The following is a 21,071-nucleotide window of genomic DNA, read 5'->3' on the forward strand; positions in this document are numbered from 1 at the left end:
TTATCTCGTGAATAAAAGAGAAAAATGTTCATCTGTTTCAAATCATACAGACCAACTGAAAATAAATCTAAAAAAAAAAAAAAGAAACAAAAAACATGCAATAAGACAAATATTCAAGGACGCTCTTTGCAAAACGACAGTACAAAGGTGCCTGTCTGAGGAAGTAAAGAGTTTAATCTACGGCTTTGTAAATAATTATTAGACGTCCTGTGATTTTCTGTAGATTTTCTGTATTACCTGTAGAATAATTATCTGTAATTATCTGTAGGAAAAGAATCATCACCTTTTGGTATTCTGTATTTTGTTAATGTACTTGTTGTTGCAGACTTGAATTTGATTTTACAGCCTAGTTTGTGTCTGCTGCCTCCCTGATGCTTTACAAGTTGTGACAAATGTTGACTTTTCATTACTTTGTCATAGAGGTCGAATAATGACTTCCAAAGCTGTGGTAAATCAGAGACGTTCAGAGGTGCTTCTTTTCCACTTAAAGATGCAAAATCACACGCAAGTCTGTGTCCTCTTTTTAACCGTCTAACAGCTGGTGTCATATAGTAGCTACACATTTCCAACACCGTCACCGTCACCTGCATGCACACAGAGCACGGTTTAAATCCACACAGCAGACTGAGTGAATACTCGACAAAAACAATGAGTTTGAGCCTGGAAATGACTGCAACAACTGAACCTACCTGCACCAGGCGATTCGGGACATACCGAGGAGTATGTGTCTCTGAAGGAGCATCCAGACTGGACTCCAGGTTCAGCCGAGACATCAGTGAGACTGACTCTCTCTCTCTCTCTCTCTCTCTCTCTCTCTCTCTCTCTCTCTCTCTCTCTCTCTCTCCACTGATCATGAAGTGCCCCCTTCTTCTCCTCTTCATCACAGCATCCTGAAACCGGGTCACAGTCACTGCAGTGCCCCTGATCCCCCCCCCCACACACACCTTTTTTTTTTTTTTTTTTTTTTTTTATGCCACAGTTTTTAGGCCTATATATGTGTCACCGGGGGGACGTTTCAAAAAATATCAATTAATGGGCTTTTTCTGAGGGAAGTCATTCAGGTGAAAAGACTAACATGAGCAGAGAAAACCCTGAAAAGAGCTGGAAACTAAATTACTTCAAATTAAATTATGAAGTTGTTGAGGCCCCTGATGGAAACTTTTAGAGGATGAGTCAAAGTTGACATGTTTGGTCCTGCTGCGTCGAGCCTGATGGTGACAGATGTGATGCATTTATTTTTAGCCACTGCAGCACTCACATAGAAACAGTCTGCTGCCACCGTGTGGCCAAGTCTCGGTACTGCGCCTGCGCCCCAACACTTGATTTTCGGCAATTCTTTTGCACTATTTTAATGTCCAGAGGTCAAGTGTGTAACATTGTGGGTATTTAGGTAGTATAATTGCATAAATGCAGTACAAATTCTAAATACTGCCATACGTGTACAATCCAACGACTGAGGAAGGGCTATGAAGTGAAGCCACTGTAAAAGTCACCTACCACTGACTGGATTACAGTTGGTGCCAGTGAGAGCTGACTTCCATAGACTTCCATTGAACTTGATGAGGATTAACAAGAGGACCCTCTACCTTTTGGCTGATACATTCATGACTGTCAGGTCTTTGAATGTTGCCATGGATTTATGATGAATGAATCAGCCTCTGGGCCCCCCCTTTTACCCTCAAGTCATCATATTTTATTACATTTGTTTGGTGACATTCTGTTGACAGCATGATGTTACCCCACTCTTTATGACCCTTGATTTGAAAGTCATTCTCACACGTTTTCTATTTCTTATGTTGCAAATCCTTGCCACGGTTGTGTAACCTGTATTAAATGCCACCAATTCCATAAGCTCTGGGTCAGTTCCTCCTCAGACCCACACTCTGAGTGGCTGTGAAGAGAGCCCACCATACATTACATTTCTCTTAAATAAACCCACACCATCTGCAGCAAACCTTTTTTTTCTTCAACAAGCTTCTCTTTAAAGTCAGTAAGTACTTTCCTCATGTCATTCTGGTCTCCTTTGTTTTATTTGGACCTGATGGTGGTCCATCTTTAAATTACTCTTTGTTAACATTATATAGAGAATTTAATGCTGTCACAATGCCACCATGTTGTCAGATGCAGTGGCGGCTGCTCATCTTTCAGAGAGGGGAAGCTCATTGTCCGCTTACATAAAAAAAAAAAAAAGTCAAGTTATTTAAACATAAATTCGGCCCTCCGTTTCTTTTTAAGAAAATGGTCAGCGACCTTATCGTACCAACTAAACAAGAAAAATTGAAATTATGTTAAACTGAAACAAGGAAGTACAATGAGTGTGTTTTATTTACAGTACAAGAAATGAACAAGTAATTTCGTTGTGGTTTCTCTCTCCATTTCACAAGCAGAATGTGTGACGGTATTAAACTGAACTCTGTCAGTGAAGGAGTTTATCTCAAAATAGCTGTCAATCAAACGGGATTCAGCCTTTCGACTGATCCTCCAATCAGCGCATGGAAGCCTGACACAGCTCCATTCACCCCCAGAGACACCGAGCATCCGGGGGCGGGACAACATCGTGGTATTTATCCAATTACCGTCCAGTTTTGAGGCAGTGAAAAAAACTGTTCCATGAAGTCCCATTGAAGTGCATGGACGCCAGGCTTCTAAGGGCAAATGCACTGACCATAGATCATATGAGAAAACAGCACAACGGGAATGTATGAGAAGTGAACAACATCAAGTCCGTTGATTTGTGATAAAGCCGATTCTGAACGAATTCGTCTGTGAGATGAACGTGTTGTAACACATTTGTAGTCAATGAAATGTCAACACAACCGTACATATTTAACCATTTAATTTTCATAATTTTACGGGAAGCCGAGCTTCCCTTGCAGTCTGTGAGAAATCGCCTCTGGTCAGATGAAAAAAACAAAACAAAACAGAAAATATGAATTATTGTTTATATATTGTATGCAAAGTACATTTTTTGTGTAGGGTAGGTCAGTGATTAGCAGCTACATTGATTTTATGCGTTATTATTTTTTGTGCAGTGTCATATACTCACACCACTGAGCACTACCTGTGCTATTACATGTTAAGATAAATGGGATTCAATGGCACATTTTTGTGCAAAGGGCCAAACAGTCCCTAAATACAAACACCCCACAAAGCAAACCGACAAAACATAATCATGTATTTTACCTGTCTGCTTCACTCTGTAAATGGCTGCTCAGGAGGCAATAGACCCCATATTTTTACTTATCTGCTCCAACAGTGGTCTCGTTAATTACAAGCATTTGCATTTGTTTATTTGCACTCACCTAAAAAGTTTTATTGTTACCCATTGTAATATTATGGGCTGCAATCTTACAAAAAACAAATAAGTGAACTGTGTCATTGATTTATTATTTCTTTTTCATGACTCATTGTCATAAGCATCACTGGAAAAAAACATATAAAACGAAGTTTTGGAATAATCAGTCGTCCATTAAATTCCTTGAAATGTTTAGAAATAGACATAACACTAAAAAATTCATACATTTTGTAAACAGTAAACAAAGGAAAACGGAAGCCCACCCACACTACGTTTCCGGTTTTATGACGCCACTTCCTGTAAGTTTAAACATGGCGGACCGTGTTATTGCGGTCGGCAAATGAAATACTGATTTGTTTAGGTTAATTTCAGCTGGTTATCTACAACCACAGCAGCATGAAACGACTTCTGAAGCAGCGATAGAAATCTTTGTGCTTTGTGGGACTCTCATAAAGTAAGTGTGCTTGTTTTTATTTGTTAATTTTCAACCAAACACGATAAGCCATTAAAAATACGCCAAAATGTTTATACATTGTGTAACATGTCTCCTTAAGAAATGTGTTGTGGTTCTTCTGGTCGTTTACCTTTTGATACGTGTAACATATAGCTTTTGAAAAATCATCAATGGAATAAATATGTGCATTAGTTGCTAATAAAGATGATGTCAGTAAAATGTAAAGCGATATGCATGACCTGTTTAGGTTCTCCACTTAGTCATTTGCTAATATACCGTCCGTAGTTCACAATTTGTCGAGTCTGTTTTAAAACCTTTATTGTCTGTGATTAGAAATTAAAGTATAATCCTCCTTCAAAAGTCTGTGAGTTACGGGACAATATCCATAGTCTATAGTTTGTGCTTTAAAAACCGGCTCTGAAGCGAATATGAAGCTTCAGAGTTTATGTGTTTATGTTTATGTTCATGCATTTGGCAGACGCTTTTTTCCAAAGCGACTTACAGGGGAAAACCAATTAAATCACTCAATCGATCAAATTTTATTTATATAGCGCCAGATTGCAACAAAAAGGTATCTCATGACACTTTATATATAGAGTTGGTCAAAAACCAGATTCTAAGCCAATTTACAGAAACCCAACAGAATCCTGAGTTTATCAAACAAGTTATCTAACAAATATAAATACGGTATTAAAAACGGACATTTTCTATTAAAAAGTCCGTTATAATATACTTGTAGAAGTTAGTGTGAATTTCAAAAGCTGTCGTTAATTTTAGATGAACTTTATATGCATTCCTGCAGATACTTGACAATTGGGAATTAGGCATTAGGAGAAAAACTTTGAATTGGTAGATTATAGCACCTGATCCAGTTGGACACACACGCACACACACACACACACACACACACACACACACACACACTCACAAAATCAATGCTGTGATGGGACTTGAAACCTGATTGGAAATCATCAAAGCAGTTGTTCAGTAGAAGAAAGTCAGAGAGCTGTTGGTAAACAACTTTCTCCAAAACTTTACCTAAAAATGACAGGTTTGATATGGGCCAATAAATATGTTAAAGGACAGTACTGCAAACAAGAAACACCATCATGTTGAGGGAATTTGTTCCCACAAATCCCTAATAGTGCAGGAATTCTAATTAGAAGAGCAGGTGGGTGTATTGGTTAGCTTAAAAGATTTGTTTTTGGTAGTTATACAGTAGGTTTCACTATTGACATTAATAAATGAGGATTCAAATGTTAAGCAAAACTATCATACAGGAAGAATTTGTATTTGTTATAGTGGTTTCTCAGATTACACTTGACTGTTGCATATTTCACTGAGGATGCTGTTATTTTACTGCTGTACTCAGTGGCCTCTCTGATGATGCTTTCCAAAACGTGCTTCTCCTCTTCTCTTTAAGCAAAATGTAATTTAACTCACTGTCCCCTTGTCTTATAGAGTGAAACAATGAGTAACAGAAGAAAGAGGGCCCCTCCTGTGAGGGTGGATGAAGAAGCAAAGAAAAGGCTGGAATGGAATATGTTGGAAGACCGGAAGAATGAGCTGATTCAGGATGGTGACCAGTTACCAACCAGCTCTCTTTTCAGCATTGACTCTTCTCCCAGCAGTAGTTCACTACTCACAGCTACTGCTAATGCTGGCCCAGAGGTGGTCTGCAGCAGTTCTTTTCAGTTCACAGAGGAGATCCCCGGCATGTCAGCTGATACGACTGCTACCTTAGCCTCACTGTCCATCACTGTGGTGCCGGTTTCGAAGCTGGGCCTTATGTGGAAGGCACTCCTCTGGGAATTTAGTGTCCGACCGGCTTGGCTCCCTCCAAACTCAGAGCAAAGAGAGTTTGTGCTTCACAGGACAGATGAACAGCTCTGCCTCACTTACAGCAGCAGTGATGAGAGCTCTGGGCTGCAGTGGATATCTGATGAGGACACCTGCACAGTGCATTGTAGCTTGAGTCGGATCCCACTGGAGGATCTCGACTGGCTTCAGAAGAGGAGGGTGGTGCAGCTCTGCCACCAAATAAAAGACGAGTCATTTAGGGTATTCAAGTGATTCTTAACACAAAAATGTGTTTCCTGGACTATATACTCAATTATATGACTCCACCATGATGAGATGCATCAATGCTGATGATAATATACACAACAATGAAAAGTTTAAAGCACTGGTGCCTCTGTTTTTTTTTTTTTTTTTTTAGACATAAAATGCATCCTAAAATATAAATACAGCTTCAGATGGTCTATATAACATCTGGTCTAACCAGTGTTACTAGTAGGGTTAATATTGCTCAGTTCTGAAAGACCAGTCTCCAACAGGGGCATCGCTCCACTTACTGAACAAATGAAGAAAGACTCGTTTTCACATGGGCAATAGTGTAAATGAGTGGAGCAACTTTAGGAAGGAAAACACTGTGACATAGACAAGTAAAATGCTATTTTCTGATGACAGACGTTATGTTCTAAAGCTCAAATAAATAGGCTTAAATAGTTTGTAAGGTTCAAGCTTAAAGCTGAAACCCACACTTGGTCTTGAGTCCTGTGGTCAACAGGTCTGTGTTATACACATGGTTAAACTGGGACCCACAGGTTTCTGTGTCTTGCTGCATGCTATACCCTGAGTTGTGTGTCTCACACAGACATGCCACACAAAGCAAAAATAGGAGAAAGCTGTAACCAGCTTTGTTTTGCTTTTCCCACCCATATACACTGAGTAAAGCTGTTATTGATTGGCTAAAGATACACACTCACTGCCCAAAGGCCCATACTTAGAAATGTCCCAGACATGGCAAAAAAAAGAGGGAAAAAGAAAGTTGTGGGCAGAAGACAGTGTCCCTGCCATTAATGTACCACCACACTTTTCTAATGGGACAGAAGTGATAATTGAGAGGATTATTCAATCAATCAATCAAATTTTATTTATATAGCGCCAAATCATAACAAAAGTTATCTCATGACACTTTACATGTAGAGTTGGTCAAAACCAGCCTCTAAGCCAATTTACAGAAACCCAACAGAATCCTCCAGGAGCAAACACTTGTGACTGGTGATAGTGGCGAGGAAAAACTTCCCTTTAACAGCAGAAACCTCAAGCAAACCCAGACTCCTGAAGGATGGCCGTTTGCCTTGACCAGTTGGGGTTAAAGAGAGAGCGACAGAGATAGAGAGAGACTGGGGGAGAGGGGGAGGTAGGGGGAGAGACATGGATGCAGTTGATGCGCTGATAACTGAACTAGAACATCTATGGAACTATATAATAAACACTATCATAACTATATGGATAAGTGAGTGATGACGATTATTATTGATCTACACTATTTCTTGTGTCTTGTTTGAGTTCTATAGCTTGAACTTTTCCTGACTTCAAATTTTTTTGGTCTGTATTTGGCAGGTTGGGATTTATCTGTTGGAAACTGGACTTGGGAAACCTGAGTTCCTGAGTGAAGGAAATGTGCGTTTGAAGAAAGCAAATCAACTAATGCAGAAGTTAATGGAGCATTTCTATGACTTCATTATCCCTGGTAAGTGTCTTAAAGCCTAATTCACATGGTGATTCCATGATATCATTTTACCATAAGCAGCGTTAGTCTGAAACAGGGCACAACTTTCCTAAAGGTAATAATAATAATAATAACAATAAGGGATTAGATTTCTGTAATAGAAATAGAAAAATAAAGCTACCTTTTGTGTTTTTTATTTAGAAGTGGTGGAGAATGAGGAGGAGGAATGTGATACTGATCTGGAGAGACAGAATGTGGAGGAGCTCTACGATTATGTCAGGCATGTGCACCAGAGAGAAAGCCAGGATGTGACCTATGATGTTCAGCACAAGGCTCTGAATCCTGTGCTCAGGCCTTATCAGAGCCAGGCGGTGAACTGGATGCTGAGGAGAGAAAAATACAGGAGCACTTCACCCAAAGGTGGGCAGAGCGGGTCTGCTCCCATTGGATTCACAACGTCTGTGAGGAAAAAGCTTCACTATCACACCGTTGTTGTATGAATTCCTAATATGTGGATTTTCTTTGCAGAACAAATGTTGCATTTTCTTTGGCGGGAGTTGGCCACTTTATGTGGGAAGAAGTTGTTTTACAACCCTTTTACTGGCTGGTAAGTACATGGGTCAGTTCATCCAAATCACAAAAAGTAATTTACACATGTGGAATCTGACATTACATTACCAGAGATTTGTGGTAGTCATTTTTCAATATTTTGGCTACCAAGTTTTATAATTTCATTTTATGCATTCATTTGTTAGAGAGGGAAAATGCACATTAATAAACAGGAAAACACTTAACTTTTTATGTGCCAGAATTAGACAGCAAAGATAACTTCATTCAATTTTCGTTCATTTTCCAGTTAAAAAAGCTGCAGTTAAGTGTAACAAACACATTTAATGCATACATCATGGGTCTAGAAAAAAACAAAACAAAAAACAAGATAAAGTGCAGAGTAATGAGCATCAGTGTATACCACATAAAATCCATTTATAGCAGAGAGACAATAATAAGGAAAGATCCATTTCCATTATATTTTGGCTGCAGTAGAGGTAACCTGCATTTTTTCCTTCAGTTTAATCCGTGAGTTTCCCTTGGCTGGCATAGAGTGGCCTGGTGGGATCCTGGCTGATGAGATGGGACTTGGAAAAACGGTGGAAGTTTTGGCTCTCATCTTGTTTCATACCCGGCAGAACCTGGAGCAGGAAGCTCTTACCCTGCCTGTGGTGAGCAACAGTAGGGAGCACATTCATGTCCTCAGGTTGGGGAGGTCTTCGTCCAAGATCTACTTTTTTTTTGTATAATCCCACAACAGTATTACACTATTTACAAAATAGCTTAAAAATTAAAAGTATTAGCTTCTTAAAATACAGTAATTTCACTTCAGATTGGTAGAGAATTAAAAAAAGGTTTAGGTTATGTATTGTAGGTCCCAAATTTTACATTGTGTTTTTACTGGAATACTTTTATTGCGTTTCTTTTTTTTTTTTTTTTTTTTTTTTTTTCAGTATTTTTGCTGCTGTCTTATTTATCTTAATTGTGAATTTTTAAAATGAAATGAAAAAATATTTCTCTCTTTGTTTTCAGGGAAAATCTGTGAATTACTTCGTACCGCCTCCCCCACTAGAAAGGAAAAAAGTGATCCAAAACAAGTCTGACAGTCAGCCCAAAATGAAGATATCCTACCCAAGTATGTCACTCCGAGTCCTTTCACACAGCTCAGGTTTTATGGTGTAGTGGATGGATTTATGTGTCTTAATGTTGTTTCTTTATTCCACTTACTCTGTATATTAATCTGTATGTAAATTTCCCCATGGTGGGATCAGTCAAGTCTTATCTTTTCTTTTCTTTTCTTTTCTTAGCTGTGCGTGTCATGCTGCTCACTGCTATAAAGGAAATGAGATCTGGCAAAGGAGCCTCAGTGAATGCTATTTTCACTTATATCCGTGCTACATATGGATACGACCTCTTAAAAAACCGCAACCACATCAGGAAGACGCTAGTAAAGCTCATAGATGAAGGCATGGTTGAGCGGGTCAAAGGTCGTGGCTTGGCGGGGTCATTTAAGCTCGGAAAGAACTACAAAGAAACAAAAAAGATGTTGGCAGGAGCATCCAAGTTTGTAAGAACAAAATTGCTTCTCTTATGAAGGATTAAAGCTAAAATGTTACTTGAGTATATCATTTGACTATTTGTTGCTTTCTCTTTTGTTAGATTTCCAAAAACACAGAGTGCACGCCCAGGAAAATGTTTCAAAGACGAGCAAAGGAGAAAGCAGAAGTGGCTTTGCAGAACTCTTTCACAGAAGATCAAAAAGATCCAAACTCTCCTACATCTGACTATCCTGCTCTGGAGGAATCAAAGGCAAAGGAGGAATTTGATCAAAGTGTGAATGAAAAATCAGATAAGTCAGAAGACATGCTGGATACCTCTGTCTCCTCCCTACAGACGTGTCAGGATAAAAGTGAGCCGGACATAAAGGACATGGTGCGAGTGGACGATCCACCTGAGGAGGAGACAGAACCCACTACCAGGGCGTCTGTGGTCCCTTTTAACACTCCGGGCTACCGCTTTGAGTGCATCTGTGGTGAACTGGGTCTTATTGACTATAAGGCGCGGGTCCAGTGTATGAACTGCCAGTTGTGGCAGCATGCAGACTGTGTGAACTACAAGGAGGAGAGTCTTGAAACGACCCCGTTCTACTGCCCACACTGCCTGGTAGCCATGAAACCTGTGTCCACAGGTGCCACGCTCATCATTTCTCCAAGCTCTATATGTCACCAGTGGGTGGAGGAGATTAACAGACATATCAGATCCTCATCGCTGCGAGTCCTGGTTAGTTACTTTGTTTACATCAGCGCTTCATAAACTTTTTCAGGTCAAGACCCAAAAAACACATTTTGCCTCCTCAGAACCCAAATTTACAAAACACAACATAAACTGCCATAATCTTCATGTCTTTGCACCTAATGTCAAAAGAATGTTGACTAAATGCACTTCCTCTTCCAAATCCAAATATTAGTTAAATAGCAACACACCGTTGTTGTGTCTTTTATGTTGGTTTTATCTTTTTAGATCATATTTGTCATGTCATGGTTTTTCCTTGCTGTGTAATTGTCCTACTTTTATTACCCCACTCCCGAAGGGGAGGCAAGGGGTATTGTTTTTGGCTCAGTTTGTTTGTTTCTTTGTTTGTTTCTTTGTTAACACTCTAGCAGCAACATTATCAGATGAATTCATTCTAAATTTGGGTTTATATATAGCCAGTGACCCAGAAGAGATGTCATTACATTTTGGGAAAAGTAGGTCAAAGTTAAACATTTTTAATGAATTTTTACAATGTTTTTTTCTCCCTTTTACTTATAATGGGTGACTTTTCAAATGTCTATAAAAACATCAATTTTGTTTCACTGTACTTCAAACTTGGCACAGTTGAAATGCTGACATCAGCACATGCATAGTCATGATGATATCAGCTGGATCAATGCCAAAATTAGCTACAGTATGTGCGAGGGGTGGGGTTTGTTGTGCCTGGAACCACTTGTTACATCTTTTATGTTGTTTTTGACTTGTTACATAGCTTATGCTTTTTCCTTCTTGTTGCATCTTTTATGTCATTATGACATGTTTTCATTTTCTTATACCTTTTCTGTGTTTTTTATCCTGTTATGTCTTTCATATTGACTTGTTGTCTCGTTATGTATTTTACAACTGATGCCTGTTGCAGTCCAGAACTTCACCTACATAAATATCTGGGGGAAAAAATGAACCTTGAATTAAATAGTTTTTTAACTACTTTAGTTTTTTTTTACTGTTACATTACATTAACTCTACTACCCTTGTTCCACAGCAGACTTTGACATCCTAGGGATCCAAAAAAAGACAGCATCAATGTGTAATTAATCTTTAATATAAATAGAAAGTAGAAATACTCAGTTTGGACCCTCTTGAAACCTGCTCAGCATTAGTATGGAGGCCTCAGACCACTTCTGAAAGTCATAATTACCTCCGCCAAGGAGGTTATGTTTTTGCCAGGGTTTGTTTGTCTGTTTGTTTGTCTGTCCGTTAGTGTGCAACATAACTCAAAAAGTTATGGACAGATTTTGATGAAATTTTCAGGGTTTGTTGGAAATGGGATAAGGAAGAAATTATTAACTTTTGGGGGTGATCGGGCGTGGGGGGGCCCACGGGGGGGCCCACTGATCAGCCTTGACGGAGGTCTGCGCTCTCCGAGTGCTTCTAGTTGTTAATAGAGTTTTTGTCCTTTACAGAACAATAGTACCACTAGTGGTAAATGAAATTAGGCGCTTCAGGCAGACAGTCACAAACAAATACTTGGTGAAAAATCTAGTCACCACCATTATTGATTGTCACACATTTAGAACTTTGATTGTTTGTCTGCCTCATAAGTGTTGGCAAGTGAAAGCAGTGAATACAGCACAAGAAAAGCGCCTTTATCTCAAATAAATGATTCAGTGTCGCAAAGATAGTAATAAGTGACAGATAAGACATTTGGTTCCTCACAGATGATTCACCGGTTTTTCCTAATGTCATTTCTCTGTACTCAGGTGTATCAGGGTGTGAAGAAGCATGGATTCATCCAGCCACATATGCTTGCTGAACAGGACGTTGTCATCACCACCTATGATGTGCTGCGATCAGAGCTCAACTACGTCGACATCCCGCACAGTAACAGCAAGGATGGGCGCCGCTTTCGCAACCAGAAGCGCTATATGGCAGTCCCTAGTCCGCTAGTAGCTGTGGAGTGGTGGCGAATCTGTCTGGACGAGGCTCAGATGGTTGAATGTCCCACTGCAAAGGTGAGTTCTGAGCTCATGACCAATGAGGCAGCGTGAAAAGGTATTTTGAATGTTAGGGATCCTTGTCAAAAAAATGTGAAGCTGTTATCAACGTTTTCAAAAACTCTGAACAATATTGTGAATGTTATTATGCTATATTTATCAGCATTACATTCAGCATGTACTGCAGGAAGTTAAAGTAATTTGTAATACTTTCTGATGCTTAATGTTATGTCCATCTGACTCAAATTACACAGAAGGCTCTAAAAAAGGTTATAGTGACTGGTGCATTGGGTTGAACACACAAAAAAGTGCACAAAGTAATAGTGTGACTGATGATAAAATGAGATGATCTTTGACGACAGGGCTGGATGTAATGAAACTTAAAAAGCTGAAGGACTGCCTAAAGCACTGGTGGCAGGTTTCCAAAAATGTACAATGTAACAAAAAAACTCTCAAAAATGTCTGAGGCACTCTGATTAGGAAGATAAAATATTATCTTTATGCATAAGCCAATGCGTTTCAGCTCCACACAGTCTTTACTTGTCACATAACGACTGCCACATAATGTGTTCAGTTTTAAACTGAGCTTGCGTTTCTTTTGTGGTAGTTGCATAGAACACTATTGTGAATTTTGGCTTAAAGTGGTTTGAAAATATGACCAATATGATTGAATATGTGTTAGCTCATCTGATTGACCTCGTTTAGTCTTTCTTGTATTTTGCTGTCAGGCTGCAGAAATGGCTCTGCGTCTTGCATCTGTGAACCGCTGGTGTGTCAGTGGCACTCCTGTCCAAAGAGGCTTAGAGGGTAACACAAAGACATTTCCATTATTCAAACTTCAGAATATCCAATGAACATGATCAGAGTACAAACATAATTTGAAGGAAATTGTTCCTAAACGGACTTTTGCTCTCGTAGATCTGTATGGCCTGGTACTTTTCCTGGGTGTTGACCCGTACTGGGTGAAACACTGGTGGGACCAGCTGCTTTATCGGCCGTATCGACGTGGAAACACTGAACCTCTTTACAACATCATCAGTCAGATACTGTGGCGATCTGCGAAAAAGGACGTCATTGATCAGGTAGGATTACAAAGTTACCAATCTCTTTTTTCTTTGTACTTTTTTGTTTTTAAATAAAGATTTAAGTGAATTTACAGGTGACTACGAAAAGAAATACTTGCTGAATACTACCTTCACATATGAAAATGTAATCAGTAAGATTCTACCCACACTGTGTAGTGTCCAAGCAATATATGTAATATGCAAAACGGAAACACACACTGTGATTAGCTGGAATCCAAACCTGGCAAACCTCTTATGGATTTGGATGAAAATATGTGCATTTTTAAAAAATACTCAATAGTGATTTATATATTAAAAGACTAAGAGGTGAACAGAACATCAGCTCAGTGATTTGAATGTTGGGTTCATCAAGGACGCCCCAGCTGTTAAAGTAGCTGACTGGCTGTGAGAAAGTGAGAAATTTGACAGTGTATGTGTTAGGGATGCAAATTTTGAGGATGCACTCACTGTGAAGATGGAGAGAAGAACGTCTGCATATTAGTGGATACTGGAGATAGAGGCTTTTAGAGATTAAGAATCTCTTTTATAAGAGTGTCCCAATTTCCACAGGTCTTTAAAATACACATACAAGAATTCTTTAATTCTTACTGGATTGTCAAATTAACATTACTTCTCTAAAGGTCCACTAAGCTTTACAAAAATGGTAAATTGTAAAATTAAATCACTGCAACAAATGTGTAAAACCAAACCCAACCTATGAAAGTAACAAGCACTACCTCAGAATGTGCAATGTCAACATTAAAAGAGCATGATATAATTACATAATCAAACCAGACACACACATTTCCTGAAGGAAATGTACTCCTGTGTGCTCACCTCCTGCCAGATTTGTGGACTTATGGCTAGGTGCAATGTAAGTACAAGAAATAATACCAAAAAAGGACTGTTTATAAATAAAGTCAATTCATTGTTCCTGTGACAGTGACAATAGAGATCTGTTCTATTCTATTCTATTCTATTCTATTCTATTCTATTCTAAAGTAATGCATATATTTTTATGACAGTTGTTCCACATTGCATTTGCATGTACAAGTTATTTATTCCAAAAAATCTTTAATGGAACTTAACTTTCAATATGTGGCCATTAATTATCATTATTATATGTAATAAATACTTTAAAAAGTGTGTTATGGGAGAAAAAAAAACAGACTTGATTTTTTTAAAATTATATTTATTATGAAAAACACCTAAATGTGCAGAACAAAACTTTGAGATTACAGAAATAAACTTTCAACTATTTTCCATGAGCTCAAACATTTTTTTTTTGTCTAGAGAAGTGGTTCTCAGTCTTTTTCTATGGACCCCCTTTGGAGGATGAAACATCTCCAGGCCTCACTCAACCCCAACAACATTGTAACAGTGGTGCAATTATAACTTTTATTGAAAGAAACATCAATATTGTAACAATACTTTTTGCTTTTCCTTTTTTTTGTTGTGCAAATTAAAAATGACTTAGATTTTTGCTTGAATAATACAAATAAACTCAACCAGACTGCTCCCTGAGATAATATTTTTCCAAGTAAAAATAGGAAATATGCAATTATCTTACAACTATGACAATAAAGTTACTTTTTTTAGCACAACAAACACATGTTGGTTCCACAGATGAACATTTTAACAACATCAGTGGGTCAATGAGCCTGTTTACATTAGACGTCTCAGAACATTAAAGTACAAACTGTGAAAAAACACAAACATGTCCCATGTTTCTTTTCCAGTCCAATCCTTGTCCACTGTCCAAACCTAAACTCTTTGTCTAGTCTAGTGACAGATCACCATGGCAGTAGGTTGGTTTTGTGTACGTCCCCAAAATGAGTCCAGGGTGCGCCAATGCTCAAACATTAGTTCCACCTGATACATGTTCTAACCTGAATAAAGAAAAAATAAAAACACCCAGGAGTGATCCCATGCCCTCCTGGGGGGCCCACACCACAGTTTGAGAAACCCTGGTCTAGAGCATTCTGTGTCCATGTCACAGTTTCTTATTTTTTGTTATTTCTCAGTGTTTTTAGCCTGTGATGAACTTTAAAACTACTTCTGTCATTAAAGGCAAAATGACTGGAGAATTAGATGGGAATCTGACAATAACCAATACTTTGACGATATAAACGTTTGTTGATTGATCTTCTTCCAGTAATTAACGTATATGTACCTCTGGGAATGTTCATGGAAGTTATATTATTGATAGGAATGTTGTAGAAAAGTTTAGTGCGTTTATGAAAATGTGTCTGAATCTTGTTATTAGAAAAACTCCGAGGGACAAAGACAGTCTCCCTCCATGATTTGTTAAAAGATGTAGATGCAGTGCACACAGACCTTAGATAAACCTCGAAATAAGAGCATGTCTGTTTTTAAGGCTGATGATAGACGAGGCAAACCTCCAACCTGAGCTTATCCAGTGTTTTCTGTGTGCTTTGTTCCAGATCCAGATTCCTCCTCAGACAGAAGAAGTGCACTGGCTGCACTTCTCTCCTGTTGAGGGACACTTCTATCACCGTCAGCATGAGGTCTGTTCCCAGGATGCTCTGGTCAAACTCAGGAAGATCTCCGACTGGAGCCTTAAACTGGGCAGCCTCGACCGCCGCACTGTCAACACCATCCTATGTCCACTACTGAGGCTGCGTCAGGCCTGCTGCCATCCGCAGGCTGTGAGGGGCGAGTTCCTGCCTCTGCAGAAAAGGTAGATCTGAGCCTGGTCACAAGAGGTCCTTTAGGTCCTTCTCTTGAAGCAGCTGCACTGGTTAATTAACAATTGTAGCATTATTAAGGCTGATAGACTGCCGCAAGCTCTTGCCAATCCAAAACTTGTGTTTATTTAAAGCTGACCAATTGTGTGTAATTTGGTTATTAACTGGGTTTATCTGTGCTGTGTGTCCAGTACCATGACGATGGAGGAGCTCCTCAAGTCCCTGCAGAAGAAATGTCGAGTGGAGTGTGAAGAAGCTCACAGACAATTGGTGTGCGCTCTCAATGGTCTGGCTGGAATTCACATCATCAGAGGTATAAAACCCCTCCTGTACTTGTGGTCCGTCTGCTTCTAGTTTCCCATGGGAATCACTTCAGACTAAAACCGAAGCATGATCTCATCTTTGTGTCTCCCAACACTTTTAAACTGAGATTCTTTGTAGCCGTAAGGTGATATGTGTGTGTCACAGAAAGCAGTTTCTATAGCACATCCGATTAACCCTACGTGTGACCAACTTATGGAGTGTCCCCATTGCCTTTGTCACCTGCAGATGAGTTTGTTGAAGCGGTGGAGATGTATAGAGAAGTGCTCCGTTCATCAGAGGAGCACAAAGGCAGACTCAAAACAGATTCTTTGCAGGTATATGTCCTCATGTATTCATTTGTTTTATTATACGCTCCACCCGCTTCTTTTCAAGTTTGACACACATTTTCTTTACCATTAGGAGAGTTGCAGGGCACAGTTTGGTGGCTGAATTTCACTTTTTGGATTTTTTACAAGTTTTTGAAAATTTTTACTTAGAAAATTTGTCCAACTGATTTTGTCAAAGACTATTGTTATGGAAATGTTCAACTGATAACCCACACACAAAGAGGAGGAGAGAAAGTTAGAGTTAAAACAAATAAATGCATTTATTGAGAAGTCAATCACAGAGAAACTCTGTAAGTGAAGTCTGATTAAACAAGAGAAAACTAAAGATTATATAGAACCAAATCCAACCCCCTCAAACTATGATGTCATTCCTTACGTACATCGTACCACCCCATACTACTCCTTCTCTGCTCCGTGAAGAGGTCATGATGACCTCTCCACTCTAACCTTGCTTGGATCCAATCTGGAGTGCAGGCGCCATCCTCTATCTACACATTCAGACATTTAGGTGTTTGGGTTTTAACTCAAGGCAAGAACTCCGTTCCTGGGGTGGGGGTGTTACAGAGTGGTAAACATCACACATAATGAATAATGACTCAGCATTAAAAGAAGATGTACTAACAGTATAAAATATAAAGAGTATAAAACATAAAAAGTAAATTTTTCCACCACACTATTCATGAGGTTCTTTTCAAATTCATCACACATTTTCTTTACCACTGGTAGAGGTGCAGTGCACAGTTTGATTTCAGTTGTTGAATTTTCTCACAAATTTTTGAGAATTTGAACTTTAAGAACCGTAATTGCCCCGACAAGGGGTTCTGTTTTTGGTTTGGTTTGTTTGTTTGTTTATTATGGAGAGAAATTTGTTTCTTTATTCATCAATCAAAAAGAATGGATTTGCAATTAAAAAGAATAGATTTGCAACCAAAAAAGAGATTTGAGAGCAAAAGACAGAAAGTGGCAATCCAGAAAAAGATCATTTTGCTTATAAATCAGTCCTCATAGCTTGTGAGTTAAAAACTTTTGCTTGAGACTTCAAAAGTTTGGCTTGTGAATTTAACTGCACTTAATGGGTGTGGCCTACGCCGATGGATGAGAGACAAGTTTCTATTGATGGGTTTGTCCTGGCTCCAGTGCCGGCTCCAGCTTCCACCTTAAACCCACTTCTCCGTTGTGTTATGTTGCTGGGAGGTCAGTTGATAGTCTGCTGCTCTTTGAAATTGAAATGTGTCCCATAAGTAATGAATTATGCTACATATCGTCAGTTACAGCCTGTACATTCACAGCCTGAGCAGAGTATGGAATGAGTGAGTGAGTTACAGGGAGGAGTTGAGAGACAGCGGGTGCATATAGACCCACTGGTATCGCCTGTGGCTCACTTTCGGTACCTGTGACACCGCTGCCAGAGAGACAGTGGACGGTGCTGTGGCTTTGTGCAATGGGTGCCAAGTGCACTGGCTTGGTACCACGGCCCGGTACCACAGCTCGGTACCACAGCTCAGTGCCAGGTGCCATGACGCAGAAAGAGAAATAAAGACAGAGTGACATAGGAGCCCATAGGATACACACAAACACAACTGAGAGAAGCAATCAGGTTAGCAGTTCTTCTTAACGATTATTATTTTCCAACATGACGTTTTCTGGTTTTCCCTACGTCGCGTCCCGACCGGATCCAAGTTCACCATGGACCGGCTCCGAGCAAGGGGCTCCTATGTCACTCTGTCTTTATTTCTCTTTCTGCACCATGGCACCGAGCTGTGGTACAGGTGTCCTGTCGAGCCACCCTACACCCACTGTCTCTCAACTCCTCCCTGTAACTCACTCACTCATTCCATACTCTGCTCAGGCTGTGAATGTACAGGCTGTAACTGACAATATTTAGTGTAATTCATTGCTTATGGGACACATTTCAATTCAAAGAGCAGCAGTTAAATTCGCAAGCAAAACTTTTGAAGTCTCAAGCAAAAGTTTTTAACTCACAAGCAATGAGGACTGATTTACAAGCAAAATGATCTTTTTTTTGATTGCCACTTACTGTCTTTTGCTCTCAAATCTCTTTTTTGGTTGCAAATCTATTCTTTTTAATTGATGAATAAAGAAACAAATTTCTCTCCATAGTTTATTTGTTTGTTAACACTTTAGGAGCAAACTATTGGTTGAATTCATACCAAACTGGGTTTATAGATTGCCAGTGACCCAGAATAGATGTGATTACATTTTGGGGAAATTAGGTCAAAGTTCACATTTTTTATGGATTTTTAAAATCTTTTTTTCCCCATTTACTTACAATGGCAGAAATTTGTCTACGCTGACATCAGTACATGTATAGACATGATGACATCAGATAGATCGGTGCCAAAATAATCTTTATCTTTATTGTACCACTTGTTTAGTTTAATCTAGTTTATAATAATAATAATAACAAATTATGTATTGTTTAAAATTCAAAATTAATTCCTAACTAGGCAGGGTATCAGAGTTGTGTTGTGCAGTGGGGGTATTAGTAAGCTCTGCTTACTCTTTCACTTGTTTACATTTGTATTTGATTAACATATGAAAGGATGAATTTCTTTTACAGTCATACAGACATAAGAAATGTCAAATCAGATGCACATCATTTTTTTTGTCTTACTTGCCATTATGGTGAAAACAGAGACTTCATGCCACCCACAATTTGATGGAATTGCTGAATGCAAAGCATCCTGGGATACCCCCTACCCTACGAGATGACCGACTAAGTGAGGAGGTAAATTTCAAAGGTTTTTCCATCTAAATGAATTTGAATAAGACAGTCCCAGTCATTTACAAGGTGAATAAATGCCTTGTGTATTTTGATGTATCGTTTCCACCCTGTGTATTCTGTCACTCTGTGTGTCTGAAAGGCAGAGCAGCTCCGACAGCACTACATGACCAAGTATGACTCTGAGGTGGCAGACGCTCATCAGGCTCTGCAGCCGGTCTTACAGAACATCAAGGAGCTCAAACGCAAAGTGAGAACTTCTCTCAGTGAATATTCATGCAAATGATATAAGATATTCTGACATTAGTGACATCTGGATTAAAAAAAACAGTGCTAACAGCATTAATTAGACCCACTGCCTTTTTATTCCTGTGTCACCTTGACTTTTATATAATGTGTATAAACTGACTGGATAGTCTGGGGATTGAACGGGGAAGTGTGTGTCTATCGAATTTAAAATCAAATCCAATTTTATTTATATTCTTGAATCATAGCAAAAGTTATCTCATGACACTTTACATTTAGAGCTGGTCAAGACCAGACTCTTAAAGAATTGTCTGTGTATTTAATGGCACATATGTGGTGTATGGTTGCCAGGCTATGTATGCATATGTGATCATCTTACTTGAATCTAGCTTTTTGAACCTACTGCTGTTTCTACCTTGGACTGGAGAAGAAAATTAGGTCACAGTTAAAACTGGTCATTCTGGTCTCTGAAAATTATCTAAACAGAAATAAAATTTCTGTACTTCCATGTATTCATAAATCAAACACACAAACTCTCTGAATTCCACATGACTTTGTTTCTTAAGGTGAACCTAAATTCTCCCTGGTGGTTGGAAGTCATTCAGAAGGCCATAAGGAGCTCCACTGACGACGACCTGGTGTCCCGCATCAAAAACGAGCTGACGTCCAACTACAAACAACAACCTAATAAGCTATCCATGGCTGATAAGTACGCTGTTTATGTACAAAATTGAATGATTGTCACCACTTGTTATCAATACCTATTATCAGCATCTACTAAAAAACAAATGGATGGCCTGCAGGTTTCGTGACGGCTCTGGTCTTCAGTTTTTACTCACCACACAAATGCAAGATCTGATGAAATCCCAAAAGACTGTTCAGGATGCAGTGAAGAGCCTTGAAGGACCAGCCTCCAAACAAGTGATTGATGAGGCCACCATCTGCCACCTACGGCCTAACAGACTGCCACTCAACAAGTAAGGCACCTAGGTTTTCTACATTCCTTTCACACTCATACTCCAGAATGCTTTTTTTTTTTTTGTATTGTTTTTTCTTATTGAAAGTCACACATTAATTGCAACACTTAATTATGGCTTTTAAAGCTGTAATGTGTAAGATTGAGGACCATTTAATGGTGGAGACTTAATATGATCTTCATAATTGATTTCATGCATGTTTAATCGAATGTATCAACATGTCAATTTGAGTCACTGTGTTTTTGTTACCTTAGAACAAGCTGGTGCATGGAACAGCCAGGTTTCTACAATAGCCCAGAACTGACTTATTGCTCCTTTATAGTGGAAGACACAAAGTATTAAGGTGTATTACTGGCTGTGTCTCCATGCAGTTTAAATCCATTTGCAAAAAAAAAAGTATGAATTCTGTGCATTTCAAAAAACTGTTTTGGAGGAAATAAACTAGGATCCAGGGTAATTCCTTGCCAAATCACTGGAAGGCTCCTGACTCACCATCTCAGATTTGCTTCATAATTTTTTATTTTGATGCCCTTGTAACTAATAACAACTGTGCAAAATTTGAGGTCAATATCTCCACTAGTTTTGGAGATATTAAGCCTACAAAAAAGGGGTGTTGCTCCA

The 21,071-nt window shown here is 39.0% G+C and overlaps 2 protein-coding genes across 3 annotated transcripts in view; one reads left to right on the forward strand and one right to left on the reverse strand.

Moving 5' to 3' along the window:
- Nucleotides 1-791, reverse strand: part of LOC115413383 (metabotropic glutamate receptor 1-like) — a 52,420-nt gene extending 51,629 nt beyond the window's left edge. The window contains exon 1 of the mRNA XM_030126185.1: nt 690-791. The gene's annotated coding sequence lies outside the window, so the exon portion shown is untranslated. The remainder of the gene's footprint in view (nt 1-689) is intronic.
- Nucleotides 792-3,604: 2,813 nt separating this feature from the next.
- The window catches only part of shprh (SNF2 histone linker PHD RING helicase), a 29,878-nt gene continuing 12,411 nt past the window's right edge, over nt 3,605-21,071 (forward strand). Inside the window, exons 1-19 of one of the 2 annotated variants that reach the window (XM_030126174.1) lie at nt 3,605-3,749; nt 5,211-5,810; nt 7,158-7,287; nt 7,468-7,686; nt 7,795-7,873; nt 8,336-8,486; nt 8,848-8,950; nt 9,123-9,382; nt 9,475-10,095; nt 11,829-12,080; nt 12,791-12,869; nt 12,981-13,144; nt 15,571-15,827; nt 16,026-16,147; nt 16,384-16,472; nt 19,141-19,233; nt 19,370-19,477; nt 20,040-20,182; nt 20,277-20,450. In XM_030126174.1, the coding sequence (XP_029982034.1) occupies nt 5,220-5,810; nt 7,158-7,287; nt 7,468-7,686; nt 7,795-7,873; nt 8,336-8,486; nt 8,848-8,950; nt 9,123-9,382; nt 9,475-10,095; nt 11,829-12,080; nt 12,791-12,869; nt 12,981-13,144; nt 15,571-15,827; nt 16,026-16,147; nt 16,384-16,472; nt 19,141-19,233; nt 19,370-19,477; nt 20,040-20,182; nt 20,277-20,450 (3,635 nt within the window). In that variant the 5' untranslated portion in view covers nt 3,605-3,749; nt 5,211-5,219. Of the gene's footprint in view, nt 3,750-5,210; nt 5,811-7,157; nt 7,288-7,467; nt 7,687-7,794; nt 7,874-8,335; nt 8,487-8,847; nt 8,951-9,122; nt 9,383-9,474; nt 10,096-11,828; nt 12,081-12,790; nt 12,870-12,980; nt 13,145-15,570; nt 15,828-16,025; nt 16,148-16,383; nt 16,473-19,140; nt 19,234-19,369; nt 19,478-20,039; nt 20,183-20,276; nt 20,451-21,071 lie in introns of those variants that run through there. The other variant, XM_030126175.1, reaches the window with a different exon arrangement.

Source organism: Sphaeramia orbicularis, chromosome 22 (assembly GCF_902148855.1).
Source record: "Sphaeramia orbicularis chromosome 22, fSphaOr1.1, whole genome shotgun sequence".
Classification (NCBI taxonomy): domain Eukaryota; kingdom Metazoa; phylum Chordata; class Actinopteri; order Kurtiformes; family Apogonidae; genus Sphaeramia; species Sphaeramia orbicularis.